A 14,802-nucleotide genomic window follows, 5' to 3' on the forward strand; every position below is an offset into this window, starting at 1 on the left:
AAATAGTTCTAGAGATAATGGATACTTTTCTTAGAGACAGAAAGTTCTATGATCCTCATGGTAAAAACCACTGTCACCAGCATTTGGTATATTATGTCTGATTCCAGTCTTCATCCTCACCTCCCAGTGAGCTGCCCCATGGTGCATGGAGCTGTTGGCTGTGGGACAAGATATGTATTGACAGCCCAGTACATATATAACATACAGATTTCAACCTGGTGGAATAGGGCCACCACATTTGCAATAGGGTGAGTTTCTGGTAATCTGATATTGTTCCTTGTCTGGTTGCTAGATTTGGGGAAGGTGGATGTACAACTCATATTGTTCCTCAAAGAGAGTTTTTAGGCCTTAAAGCTTTAAGGGTCATTGGCTTTTGCTGATATCTTAGAAGTAAGCGTTCCTTCTGCATATTTATGAGAATTCTGCATACCCTGCCATGCAGAACATCATGCAAGATGGCCTCCACCACGTTAGGTGTGTTTGCTTGTAGGACAAACAAGAATTGGCATGTGAGTGAACGCTGTGGATAAGCAGCATCCAGTGTAGACCAGAACATCTTTGATACTCAAGATGACAAACATATATTTGTATAGCTTGGCCTGCTGGTGCTGATATAATTGGCCCATGTTTCTAAAATTGGGGCATCATGCAAGGCAACTTGGAGTCTATAAATGTATTTGACCTTGTGAGGAATCAAGAAAAGACTTATTCTATTTGACCCAAAAAATTACTCAAAAAAGTAGGCTCAAAATTTAGAATAGAAATCAGTGTGCAATCTAAATAAACGAGAGGCAGATCAGTAACTACCCGGAGTGGATCACTTTTCCAAAGTGAATGTTGTTGAATTGCTTGGTGTGTACACTTTCCTTAGGTTCATTCGTGGGTACGTAGGCATAAAAGATCATTTCATTTATGGTGATATACTGTGGAGCAAGTGCAGTCTCAAAGCCCATATCAGGAGCCTGGAATAGGAAGCAAGTAAACAGTGTATTAAACTATTTTATACTTCAATTATGAGAAAATGCACATAACGGATTTGTTTCCAGGTCACATCAAAACAATATTGTTTTGCTTATAAACAGGAGTAACAGTTCAACATGTTCTGTTTGTATATCCATGCGTGTGCAAGGGAAAATGCATTTTTTTATTGAGGAGGAAAAGGGATTCTGAGGAGTAAGATTCAGTTTAGGATTCCTGTGCCTCTCTGGAAGGCTGAGTGGAAGGGTGCGTGGAGACTGGAGTGTCTTCTAGCACGTGTGTGGGAGGAGTCCGGAGGTGCGGATTTTAGAAGGTGGTTCTTATCTGGAGTTGTATTAAGAAAGGGGGTCTGAGGGGCCGGCCCATGGCGTAGCGGTTGAGTGCGCGTGCTCTGCTGCTGGCGGCCCGGGGTTCAGATCCCGGGCGCACCCGGACGCATCGCGTGTCCGGCCGTGCTGAGGCTGCGTCCCACATAGAGTGGAGGAAGATAGGCACGCATGTTAGCCCAGGGCCAGTCTTCCTCAGCAAAAAGAGGAGGATTGGCATGGATGTTAGCTCAGGGCTGATTTTCCTCACACACACACACACACACACACACACACACACACAAAGGGGCTGTGAAGTACTTCTCTTCAGTGAAAGCTGCTGCTCCCAGTCTCATGCTAGTGACTCTGCACAGCTACCGAGTCCCCGACTCCGGAGGCATACGCCTTCTCATTCCCTCTGGTTCACAAGGCTTTCCCTGCAGTCAACACGGGCAACTTCGGCCCAGATTTCTGACCTGCAGGTCTTCTTTTCCACACACCTTCTCCAATCTTGATCCTGTCCAGCTTTGGGAACTCTTAGGGGTGAGAAGAGAGGCGGGAGCAGTGCCAAAGGGGACGTTGGCATTGACCTTGTTGCTGTGACATGGGGAGTGGGTGGTAGTGCAGACTGTTGGGGCACAGCCTCCATCAAGGAGTGCCTTCAAGACCCATTTTCTGTCATGCCTTTTAGTCTTTTAAACTGGGAACCCACTGAGAGGGGAAAGAGTGGGACACAGATGCAAGGACAATAAGTGTGGGACTGAACAGGTGGCTTAAGGACCCTGAAAATGCTTTAGAATTCTATATGACATTCTAGCCCGGGGGTGGCAAGAACATCCCACGGACGGTGTGTGCAAGTCCAATGAAGGGCAACATAGTGACAAAGGCACAGGCCGCGGAACCTGTGGTCTGGACAGATGCCTGTCCAGTAACTAACCAGTGGTGGGTGTAATTTGGGGTAAATCACTTAGCCTCGCTGTGCCTCACTTTCCGCATCACTAAAATGAGGAGAAAGAGTTTTTATAAAGATTAAGAGCCACAGCAGCCCCTGGCACAGAGCCAGAGCCAAATAAAGGCTAGTGATTATGTTTACCCCGAGAGCATGTATGTGTGCTTTGCTTGGGGCATGGAGGTGATGATAATGAGTGCGACCTCCTTGAACTCAGCCTGAGAATAACAACCTCATCAGCTTTTGATTTTAATAATTCAAACTTTCACATAAGAGAACTAAGACATTTTCTGCAAATTTTAAAGTTAATGAAAAATTGAGGTAACTATCTTTTGGTTAGTTCTGCCCTCCCACTCACGTCATTGGCTTTCTATCTACACGGAGCCTACACCACAGGCTGGAAAATACACAGGGAGTCGTGTGGTGGCATCTTACTGTCACAGGGAGGTTCCCCCCTCACTCTCTAGGAATATCTCAGACAGGGGAAGCTAAAACACCACTCTCTCAACCGCAGTCTTGGCCTGGTGATGTGGAATCATCTGTTAAAACTAGAATTATGCTCTATTCTATTTCCTTTAGGCCAAAGGGATCATTTTATTAAATCCTGGTCAAAAAATCTGTTTGATTCTTTGCTGATATATTGAAGAGAGTTGTTTTCATAACTGTGTGCCCAACGATGGGTTTTTAGGCATATATACCGTCACAAGTGGCACATTATACATTATAATTATTAGAAAAATCTGTATGTAGTATCATCTGTGAAAAAAGATAACTCCTTCCTATGTGAGCATAAGAAGAGGAAGAAACAGATGGCAGGGTTAATATAAAGAAGAAATGTAAACCAGTGGGAAAATAGAACTCATCTTTCTCCAAGGTCAAGGTTGGGAGGTAGAGAATCAAACCCACTAAGAACCTGGGTTGGGAGTAACGGATCTAGCTTAGACCATCTGATAGTGTTTTCTGTGAAGATATTTGTATGACGATATCCTGGGTGTAGTTAAATCTATATAACTCTGTATGAGACTTGAAAGGAGATTTTAGAGATGTCCCCTGGTATATGGAAGTTTTTCCTTTAGTTAAGTACAGCAAAGTACATTCATAAGAGTTTGTCCCAAGGAAAATACTTTCCCATTATTCTGTGTATAGAACGTCGCATCTATTCTTAAAACAAGGCAAACTGTTTCAATGCTTTATATCACTGACCTGCCCAAAAATACCTTTAGAATTTCCAAAGGCTGCAAGTGACCCTCCAGCTTCAAAACGATCTGGAGTCAGTTTATGTATGAATCCCATGTGGTCATAGTATAATGTGAAAATTTTATCAGAAATTGATCCAATTTTACTATATCGCTCTAATCCTATTAGGAAAGAAACAGAAGTCTCTCGATATCGATGTAATACAACTAGAGAACTTTTAACACTATACCTTATAAAAACTCCTTAATTTAAACTAAAGGATGGGAGTAAGGCTCTGAGACTCCAGAATTAGTAAAATACATGTTAGTCTTTGTTAAGCCCCTGGAAAGTCTTTTCCAGGCTCCATCACACTACAGAACCTGTTTGCTGAAGTAGGTAAAAACAGAGGGAGGGGATGTTTAAGGGGTCTAGAGGAAAAGCGGTTAGCTCTTCCTGGTAGTGGATTCTCTTCCTAATACCAGGAAATCAGATTCCTGAATAGGCGGAAGGCAGTGAGAAAATAACCCTCAGGAAGGCAAGGGGAATTATCAGTTGAGACCATCGGGTCATTAGCTATGCTAGGATTAACATATTGAACCAAACTCGGTGTCCTATGTTTCTCTCATGCCTTAGGGCAACACATTGAGAGGTACTGGCAGGAATCTGGCACTATGGCAGCGTTCACTCAACCAATAGAGACTGACCCAGAGAAAGAGAGGGCCACCTCCCCTGCACGGAACCACAGTGACAGCTCAGGATGAAAAAGGCTGACTCTCACCGCCCCCAACCCTCCCTAGTTCGGCCAGGCTCTCCTGGTCCATTCTCCTGTTCCTGATCACTAAATGCTGGAGTGCCCAGGACTCAGTACTCAGATGTCTTCTCTTACTATCTCTGGAGATCCTGTCCAGTTTTAGGATTTTAAATCCATCTTTATGTGGATGATTCCCAAATTTAAACCCTCCATCTCATTCTCTTCCCTGAACTCCAGACTTATATATCTAAGTGCCTACTGACGGCTCCAGATCCATGTCAGTCAGGCATCTTGAACTGAACTCATCCCAAATCAAGCTCCTAATTCTCACACAAAGCTTCTCCATACTCAGCCTTCCTCATCTCCAGTAGGGGCAACTGCATTATTCCCATTGCTCAGTTCAAAAACCTTGGTGTTGTTCTTAATTCCTCTCTTCCTCTCACACATCTGATCCATCAGCAAATCTTATTGACTCTAGCCTCCAAAAACATACAGAACCCAACCACCTCTCACCACCTCCACCACTATCACTTGGTACAAGCCAATATGATAAATACATATAAGAAGAGATTTTGGTATGAGGAATCAGCTCATACAATTACGGAGGCTGAGAAGTCTTATGATCTGCTGTCTGTAAGCTAGAGAACGAAAGGCCCAAGAACCAGGGGAGACGATGGTGAAACTCCCAGCTGGAGGCTAAAGGCCTGAGAACCGGGGGTTCACTGGTGTAAGTCCCAGTCCAAGGGCAGGAGAAGACCAACATCCCAGCTCAGCAGGCAGGCGGGAAGCAAAAGGGGTGAATTCCTCTTTCCTCCACCTTTTTGTTCTACTCAGGCCCTCAACGGATTGGATGATGCCCACCCGCATTGGGGAGAGGAGTCTACTTTAGTGAGTCCACTGATTCAAATGCTAGTCTCATCCAGAAACACTCTCACAGACACATTCAGAAATAATGTTTAATCTGGGCACTCCTTGGCCCAGTAAATTTGACACATAAAATTAATCATTACAATTGCTAAGGTTCAATATGCCATATTTCATCTATAAACATAATACTTTTTTCACATTTTAACATCTTGGAAATGGAGATATGTCTTACAATCATTGTCCACCAGGTGGAACTCACGCCACAGTGGTCAATTGGCTACACACGCGTGTACTTTGTCTCAGCTCTTTATGTTGTCATCACTTTGAGTTTCCTGAATCAGTGTACATGTTGAGTTTTATTGCTGCTTAAAATGACTGCAAAAATACTACATTATAATCTGACATTAAAACAAAGTTATTGGGGGTGCAACAAGAGAGGAAAACAAAGCAGGGCATATAGTTATCAATAAAGAAAATGTCACTGGATGAATTACCACGATTCCACGTTTTCTTGTAGAACAACCACTAAAAGTATTTTATAGAACCTAAGAAAGGTACAAACACACAAGTAGATGAAATTTCATATGTTTTACTACTGAGATACATGCAAACTGACTGCCATATCACACACCAAGCAGTGCAACTGCAGGCAGGGGAAATAATGTCACAGTAATCCAGGATCACTGCTAAAACATTGTTAAATTTAATTGGAAGAGTTATTCTTTCTTTCTGTGAATAGAACAAACTGCATTTTACAATAAATGAGTCAGATTTAATGAAATATGGTGTTTACAACATTCTTCTGTTGGCTTTGCATATGAAATACTAGTTGAGTTATTTCCAAAATCTTAGGTAATACTATTTTTCTCTGAAGGTTCTGTAGAAGAATATGCAATATTCATTGTTGCAGCTGAAAAATCCAAGGCTGGCCTGATTTTTGTGCCTTTAAAATTAACATTTTCTATTTCAAATAATTCAGAACAGTGTTTTTGCTTTTATTATTGGTTTGTTTTGCTTTTAGTTTAAAAAAATTGCCTTATCAATTTTAGTGTCCTTTATTCTTCCTGTTTTCAGTATTTGTCCATTCATATCAGAAGGCCACAATGTACCAGGAAGTGTAGATAAAATAGAGAAACAGAGCCATTGCTTCTGTTCATCAAGGGAAATTCCTTCAACTTGCAGTTTCTCATTCTTTAGTATTTATATTTGTCATTTTAGATTCTTCCTAATTATTTATTCATTCTGCATCTGGATGTGTTTCCACAGTTTATAATTTGTAATAGTTTATAATTTGTATTGACAGTTTAGTTTTTTTAGGTGTTATTTTTACTGTTTCCAAAGTAATCTTGCTTAGTCTATCTTGATTTCCGTTTCACAATATGTGCTGTTTATTCTTGATTGCTCATTCCTCCAGATCCATTCTCAGACTTTCTTTTCCCTATTTGGTGCACTGGAAGACTGACCCCTGTGAATTGCAATACTAGTGCTCTGTTTCCAGCTGGCTTCTGACTGGGTTTGGCCAGTGAAAGGCACTAGCAGGAAATAAGAACAAGGGAAGGAGAGAGAAGTCTGTCTGTCTATCTACCTATTATCTACTTATTTGCCTTACCTCTTTAATCAAAGGGACTATAATGGCTGTCTTCCATTTCTAGTCTCAGGATATTTTAATATCATTTTGGTTCTTTTAACTCTGTCCACCCTTCTGCAAATAGTCCCCTTATAAAGGCTCTTTGGGTAAAACCGCTGAGTGAAATTATGTTTCTGCCAGGACCATAACTGATATAGTATTTTTACCAGAAATATCCCTAGAAAGTAGAATATCAAGGTGGGATTCTGGGACTGAGTTGCTCACATATCTAAGGATGCACAGATGACATTTAATGCTTGGTAGATACTGTGACAGTGGCAATCCATAGTAAGCAAGGTCACCACAATTACTCAAATTATTACTGGTAGTTGAATGGGAAGGAGTGTTTGTGGAGGGCAAGACATTAGGCGATCAAATGGGGTGGCTATACTTGATTACGTTGACAACCATAGTTTTTACAAAGATTGTGGGGTGGTATGACTTTTATGACTGTATTGGAGAGCTTACAAAAAAAAAAGCTTATGACCTTGAATATCCAACTCAAGGTCAGAGTAGAGAACCTGACAGCTGTATGGGGAAAAAAATGAACCTCACCTCATAGCACACACAAAATTAGAAATTTTACATAGACTTATATAAGAAAACTAAAACAATTAATATGCTAGAAGAAAACAAGAGAATATCTTAATAACTTTGGGATAGGTAAAGACTTCTTAAACAGGATACAAGAAAGCACTAAACATAAAAGGAAAGACTGAACTTTCAAAAATTAATTTTTTTTCATCAAAAGACATCACGAAGAGAACAAGAAAGACAAGCCACTGATTGGGAAAAGATATTTGCAAGTCATATTTCTAAAAAAAGGACTCACCTATAATACATTAAAAACTCATAAAAATCATTAAGAAAAAATGATCCAATCAAAACTTGATTAAAAAAGACTTGAAGAGACAATGTACAAAAAAGAATATAAAAATGGCCAATGAACATATGAAAATGTGCTCAATATTATTACTCATGCAAACTAAATCTTCAGTGAGATACCACTACACACTCACTGTAATGGCTTACTGTCTAAAAGACTAACAATACTAAGTGTTGGCGAACAAATGGAATTCCTTCATGTTGCTCGCAGGACAATGAATTGATACAATCAATTTGAAAAAATATTGGCAGCACTTAACACTTTTTTCCACAAAAAGCTAAACATGCATTTACTTTATGATACAGCAATTCTTTCCTAGGTATATACCAAAAAGAAATGAAAGCTCTGCCCAGCAAAAGACTTAAACAAAAATGCTCATAGCTGCTTTATTTATAATAGGCCCCAAATAGATTAATTCAAATACATATCAACAGTAGAATGGATAAACAAATTGCAGTATAGTCATGCAATGGAAGACTACATAGCCGTGTAAAAGAACAAATTACTAATATGTGCAATAATATGAAGAAATCTCACAGTCATAATGTTGATACAAAATGTCAGACACAAAAGAATATATAGTGCATAATTCTATTCATATGAATTTCAAAATGAGGTAAAACGAATCTATGGTATTAGATGTCAGAATAATGGCTAACACTGGAGGTATATTGAAAGGAAAGTGGCCTGAGGGAGCTTTCTAGAGGACTGGAAATGCTCCATATCATGCTCTACTAGCCAATCCCTCCTAATAATACTCATAGTCACTTTTGTTTATTTCACAATCACATGATGCCTGATTGTCAGACTCTTAAATGCTACTGCACAACCACTGTCTCAACAAATAATTCAGACAAGTAAACCACAAAGATTAACCTTGATACCAACAGAAATTGAGCAAAAGTTTTATTGATGGAATAGAGAATAAATAAACACGGTGAAAATCTGAGGAAACAGAATCAGAATTTTGTGGTCTTTCTTTATCCTTGAATGAGGAAGGACCAACAGAGGAGACTGTACAATCATAAAACTGCTTCTGCTGGTGAGCATCAAGGACACGATACTGAGGCCCAAGAAACCGTGCTTTCTGATGTCATATCAGAAACCTTTAGAAAGCTTGTTGATTAAAATCATATCAGAGACTTGCAAGGCCAGAAGAAACTGGTTTTAAGCTAGACATCAAGAATGTTGCCAATGTTAAAAACAAACAAACAAAAAGAACAGTCTCACTCTTGTCTGGGAGACAATCTGTTTTTCCTACTCTGGTTAGACCTGATCAGACGTCTCCAAGTTTACTCCAATCTCCAAATTTACCTGATAATCTATAGAAGTGCTACTTGAGCGCTGTTCGGGAAGACTGTATTTCTGAAGGAAGATCTCCCTTGCCCATTAAGTTATTGAATTTCAGCTTTATTTTTGACACAATTGGTAGCTTCATTATCTTATGAATCCCTGAAAAAATGAGCCAAAAAAAATAAAACATGTATGAAAACTATAAACCTCTCTGAAGAAAACATAGGAGTACATCTTCATGATCGCAGATTAGGCAATGGTTTCTAAGATATGACACCAAAAGCACAAGCAACAAAAGGATAAATAGACACATTGGACTTCATCAGAATTAAAAATGTTTGTGTTTCAAAAAGCACCATCAAGAAAGTGAAAATGAAAAAAAAAAAACATACAAATCATATATCTGCTAAGGGACTTATATCCAGAATATATAAAGTACGCTTATGACTCAACAGTAAAAAGACAATTAACTCAATTTAAAAATGGGCAAAGGATTTGAGTAGACATTTCTCTAAAGAAGATATGAAAATGGCCAATAAGCACATAGAAAGATGCTTAACATCATCAGTCATTAGGGAAATGCAAATCAAAACCACAATGAGATACAATTTCTCACCCACTAGGATAACAAAAATACAGACAGACAATAATAAGTGATGGTGAAGATGTGGAAAAATAATCCTACATTGCTGGTAGGAATGTAACATGGTACAGCCACAGTTTGGCAGTCCCTCAAAATGTTAAACAGAGTAAGCCATATGACCCGGCATTTAAACTCCTTTACTTGAAGCGACTCCAAGAAAATTGAAAGTATATTTCTACACAAAAGCTCATATGCAAATGTTCATAACAACATTATTCATAAGAGCCAAAAAGTGAAAAAGTATATCAGATGTCCATCAACTCAAATATTCTGATAAATGGATAAACAAAATGTGCTATATCCATAAAATTGAATACTATCCAGCCATAAAAGGGAGAGAAATACTGACACATGCTACAACACAGATAAAACTTGAAGACATTATGTTAAGTGAAATAAGCCAGTCACAAAGGGACAAATACTGTATGATTCTACTTATTTGAGGTACCCAGAACAGTCAAATTTGTCGGGACAGAAAGTAGCTGCCAGGGGCTGGAAGAAGGGAGAATAGGGAGTTATTGTTTAATGGGTACAGAATTTCACTTTGAGAAGATGGAAAAGTTCTGGAGGGAGATGGGTGGTGGTCATGGTAGCACAACAAAGTGAATAAATTTAACATGACTAAACTGTACACTTAAAAATGGTTAGAGTGCTAAATTTTGTATAATATATATTTTACCACAAAAATAAATAATAGCAAAAACAAAAACAAAACCACCCGTAGCAAAAGAAAAGGAATGATATTGTGCCCAAATATAGAAAAGCATGAGCTAAGGAAAGAAAGAGAAAATTCTGATGCAACAGGTCACACTATTTTACATCCAGCACTTTGAGGCAACATTGAGAGAAGCAAGATTAATCAACAAAGTCTGGAGGACTCTCAGTAATACCCTCCTAACAAGAGAGAAGTTGACAGTGGATGAGATGGTACCCAAAGGAAAAGTAAAGGGAAAAATCAAACCTTCTTGAGTGAAGCCAGGTTTACCACCTTCCAAGGCACTGTACTGAGTTGACAGAACGAGTCCAAGTCCTATCTAACGAGGTGAAGCAAACAGGTCTCGAGAATAATTCACCTACGTTATATCAGAGCAAACAGAAGATCCGACCAGTGTGGCACATTTTAATGATGAAGTAGAGAAAAGGAGGAGGAGGGGAGGGATAGAAGGAGAAGAGATGGGGAAGGAAAAGGGGTAAAGAAGAAGGTGGGGGAATGGGGGAGGCAAGAAACGTTAGGGATGGAAGAGACTGACAGCACATAAAAGATACAAAGAATCCGGTTGAGACAAAGCATTCCCAAGATACGAGGTAAACTTTCCTCCATATTTTTCATCAAAAGACCTTAATAAATTAATAGATTCGCCAAAACAAGATCCCAAAGACCCAATAATTGAATGACAAAATAAAATGAAAATGTAGATCATAGAGATATAGAAATAAATTGAGAACAATGTCCCTTAATCACTCTAGGCTCCAAGACTGGACACCAAATTCAACTGAGTTGGAAAGGAGTGGGCATCTGTCAATAGGTCAACCGGTATTAACTGTTTCTTCCACTGTGCAGAAAAACTGAGAGGAGCTATCTAGGCTTGATCGATGAAATCACAAAATTACCAAATCAAGTAGATGGAGAGTCATATATCATTTACACAACTCCATCTCTTAGAGTTGTGAGATCTTGGTTGCATCAGTTTAACCTGTAAAAGTAAGCTAACATTACCTACACGTCAGCTATGCTGTTATGAATATTAAATGAGATGATATTTGTAACATGCTGAGCACAATTGCGGCTCAATAAGTGGGAGCTACTATTATTTCTTTTGGGAAAGTAAAACATCACTGAAATTGTAAATGAGAACATAGCATGATGACCCAAGGTTCCCCTTTCTTAGGGCCATTCATAGGATTTTACTTTCGTAGATTCTAAAAATCCATCACCCCCGGAGGATTCCAGGAAGATGGTGGAGTAGGAAGCGCCAGGAATCTGTCTCCCCGTCTGGATAATTGCACTGGCAGAATCTGTCTGATGTAACTATTATGGAACTCTGGAGTCGATTGAAGACGTGCATCTTCCAGAGGAAGGCTTGGATGGTAAATTGTGATTGATTTCCGCTCTTAGCACAGTAGAAGCTCTCCATCCTCCACCCCCAGCTATCTGGCAGGCAGTTAGGCATGGGTTCCTGAGGCAGTTGCATACAGCTTGCAGGAGTCAGGGTGGGCAAAAAAAGGCCCTGTCCTCCAAATATTGGGGATCTATGCTCTGATTGCTGCTTCTGATCACAGAGGTGCAGAAAAAAAGGAGGGTGGCTATTATTGTTTCACCTCCCCCCATTTTTGCAAGTGACTGAAGCAACTCCCCCCTCCAGCCCCCTGCCCAAGTGACTTCCAGAGATTTTAAAGGACCCAGGCCTTTCCTTTCTCCTTCCTTTTTCTCTTTTTTGCCTTTTGGGAGCCAGACATTAAAGACTAGGACACTTGGGCTATTATTAAAAAGACAAGAGATAACAAGTATAGGCAAGGACAGGGAAAAGGGAACCCGTGTGCGCTGCTGTTGGGAGTGTAAATTGGTGCAGCCACTATGGAAAACAAGGTGGAGATTTCTCAAAAAATTAATAATAGAACTACCATATGATTCCACAATTCCACTTCTGTGTATATATCCTAAGGAAATGAAATCACTATCTTTTTTTTTTTTTTGTGAGGAAGATCAGCCCTGAGCTAACATCTGATGCCAATCCTCCTCTTTTTGCTGAGGAAGATTGGCCCTGAGCTAACATCTGTGCCAATCTTCCTCTACTTTATATGGGATGCCACCACAGCATGGCTTGACAAGCAGTACATCAGCACGCCCGCGGGATACGAACTGGCAAACTCCGGGCCGCCACAGCACAGAGTGCAAACTTAACTGCTTGCACCACCAGGCTGGCCCCTGAAATCACTATCTTGAAGAGATATCCACATCCCCATGTTCACTGCAGCATTAGTCACAACTGTGAAGACATGGAAACAATCTAAGTGTTTATCCACAGATGAATGGATAAAGAAAATGTGATATGTATGTATTATAATATGTATCTTCCTATTTATATATATATATATGAATATTATTCAGCTATAAAAAAGAAGGAAATCCTGCCATTTGCAACAACATGGATGAAACTTGAGGACATTATGCTAAGTTACATAAGTCAGACAGAGAAAGACAAATACTGTATGATCTCAATTATATGTGGAATCTATTTTAAAAAAGTCAAACTCATAGAAATAGAGAGCAGGATGGTGGTTGTCAGGGGTGTGATGGTGGGGGTGGTGGAAATTGGTGAAGATGGTCAAAGGGTACAAACTTCTAGTTATAAGATGAAAAAGTTCTAGGGATGTAATGTACAGCATGATGACTATAGTTAACAATACCACATTGTATATTTGAGAGTTGCTAGGAGAGTAGATCTTAAAAGGTCTCACCACACACAAAAAATTGTAACTATGTGAGGTGAGAGATGTGTTAACTAACTTTATTGCAGTAATCATTTCACAACATGTACATATATGAAATAATTATGTTGTACATCTTAAACTTACACAATGTTATATGTCAATTATATCTCAATAAGGCTGGGGAAAAAAAGACTAGGACATTCAAAAGCAATTGCATATATGAGGAAAATTAGAAAATGACCATGCATGCCCAGGGAAAAGCACAGGCTCAGAAAAGACCTGAGAAGACCTTAAGTTTACACCTCAGGCTGATCCTTGGCACAGGGACAGTCTGCAACAATAAAAAATAAAAAACAAAAAAAACAACAACTGAAAAACAATAACAAAAAAAGCAAACTGTGGGGAATGGAGAGAATCTGATTTCCAGATTTACATTATTAGATTTAAATGTCCAGTTTTCAACAAAAAAATCACAAAGCATACAAAGACACAGGAAAGTATGGCCCTTTCAAAGGAAAAAAATAAACCATCAACAGAAACCATCCTTGAAAAAGATTTGATGGCAGATCTACTAGACAAAGACATTAAAACAACTCTTTTAAAGATGTTCAAAGAACTAAAGATGTGGAGGAAGTCAAGAAAATGATGTATGAACAAAATGGAAATATCAATAAAGAGAGAGAAAACCTAAAAAAAACCAAAAAGAAATATGGGAGCTGAAAAGTACAATAACTGAAATGAAAACTTCACTAGAGGGATTCAAAGGCAGATTGGAGCAGGCAGAAGAAAGAATCAGTGAACTTGAAGATAGGACAATGGAAATTATTGAGTCTGAGGAACAAAAAGAAAAAAATTGAAAAATGTGAGTAATGGTTTGTAACTGTACTTTTGTTTTCTACATGATTCAAGAGACTAATACACCTCAAGAAAAAAGCCAATAATTAATATAAAAGCTAGTATTACTTACTGTAACTTAGGTTTGTAACTCCAAATCTTGTTTTTTACATAATTTAGGAGACTAATGCATTTAAAAGAATTATTAGTTTATGTTTAGAGGCACACAAAGTGTAAAGATGTAATTTGGTGACATCAACAGCCGAAACAATAATAGTTGGAGACTTCAATACCACACTCACAATAATGGGTAGAACAACCAGATAGAAGATAAGTAAGGACATAGAGGACTTGAACAACACAATAAACCAACTAGATCTAACAGACATATACAGAACAGATTTTTTGTGGAATTTTGTAGAACGTTTCTACAAAACATTTAAAGAAGAACTAATATGCAATCCTTCTCAAACTTTTCCAAAAAATTGAAGAGAAGAGAACCTTTTCTAACTCACTTGATGAAGTCAGTATTATCCTGAAACCAAAGCCAGACAAAGACACTACAAGAAAAGAAAACAACAGACCAATATCCCCAATGAGCATTGATACAAAAATCCTCAACAAAATACTAGCAAACCAAATTTAACAGCAGATTAAAAGGATAACACACCATGACTAAGAGGGGTTTATTCCTGGAATGCAAGAATGTTTCAACATACGAAAATTGATCAATATAATACATCACATTAACAGGATGAAGGGAAAAAACACACCATCATCTCAATTGATACAAAAAGCATTCAACAAAATTCAACATCCTTTCATGATAAAAGCACTTAGACTAGGAATAGAAGGAGACTACCTCAATATAATAAAAACCATATACGAGAAACCCACAGTGAACATCAATACTCAATGGTAAAAGACTGAAAGCTCTTCCTCTAAGATCAGGAAGAAGGCAAGGATGTCCACTTTCACCACTTCTATTCAACATAGTACTAGAAGTTCTAGCCAGAGCAATTAGACAAGAAAAAGCAATAAAAGGCCTCCAAATCACAAAG

General features: G+C 38.8%; 1 protein-coding gene across 1 annotated transcript in view; it reads right to left on the reverse strand.

Annotated features, from left to right (window-relative positions):
* The window catches only part of CATSPERB (cation channel sperm associated auxiliary subunit beta), a 102,429-nt gene that overhangs the window by 42,923 nt on the left and 44,704 nt on the right, over positions 1-14,802 (reverse strand). Inside the window, exons 15-16 of the mRNA XM_058567562.1 lie at positions 3,436-3,590; positions 808-962 (exon numbers count right to left, since the gene is read on the reverse strand). Coding sequence (XP_058423545.1) covers positions 808-962; positions 3,436-3,590 — 310 coding nt within the window. The remainder of the gene's footprint in view (positions 1-807; positions 963-3,435; positions 3,591-14,802) is intronic.

Source organism: Diceros bicornis, chromosome 24, assembly GCF_020826845.1.
Source record: "Diceros bicornis minor isolate mBicDic1 chromosome 24, mDicBic1.mat.cur, whole genome shotgun sequence".
Lineage (NCBI taxonomy): Eukaryota > Metazoa > Chordata > Mammalia > Perissodactyla > Rhinocerotidae > Diceros > Diceros bicornis.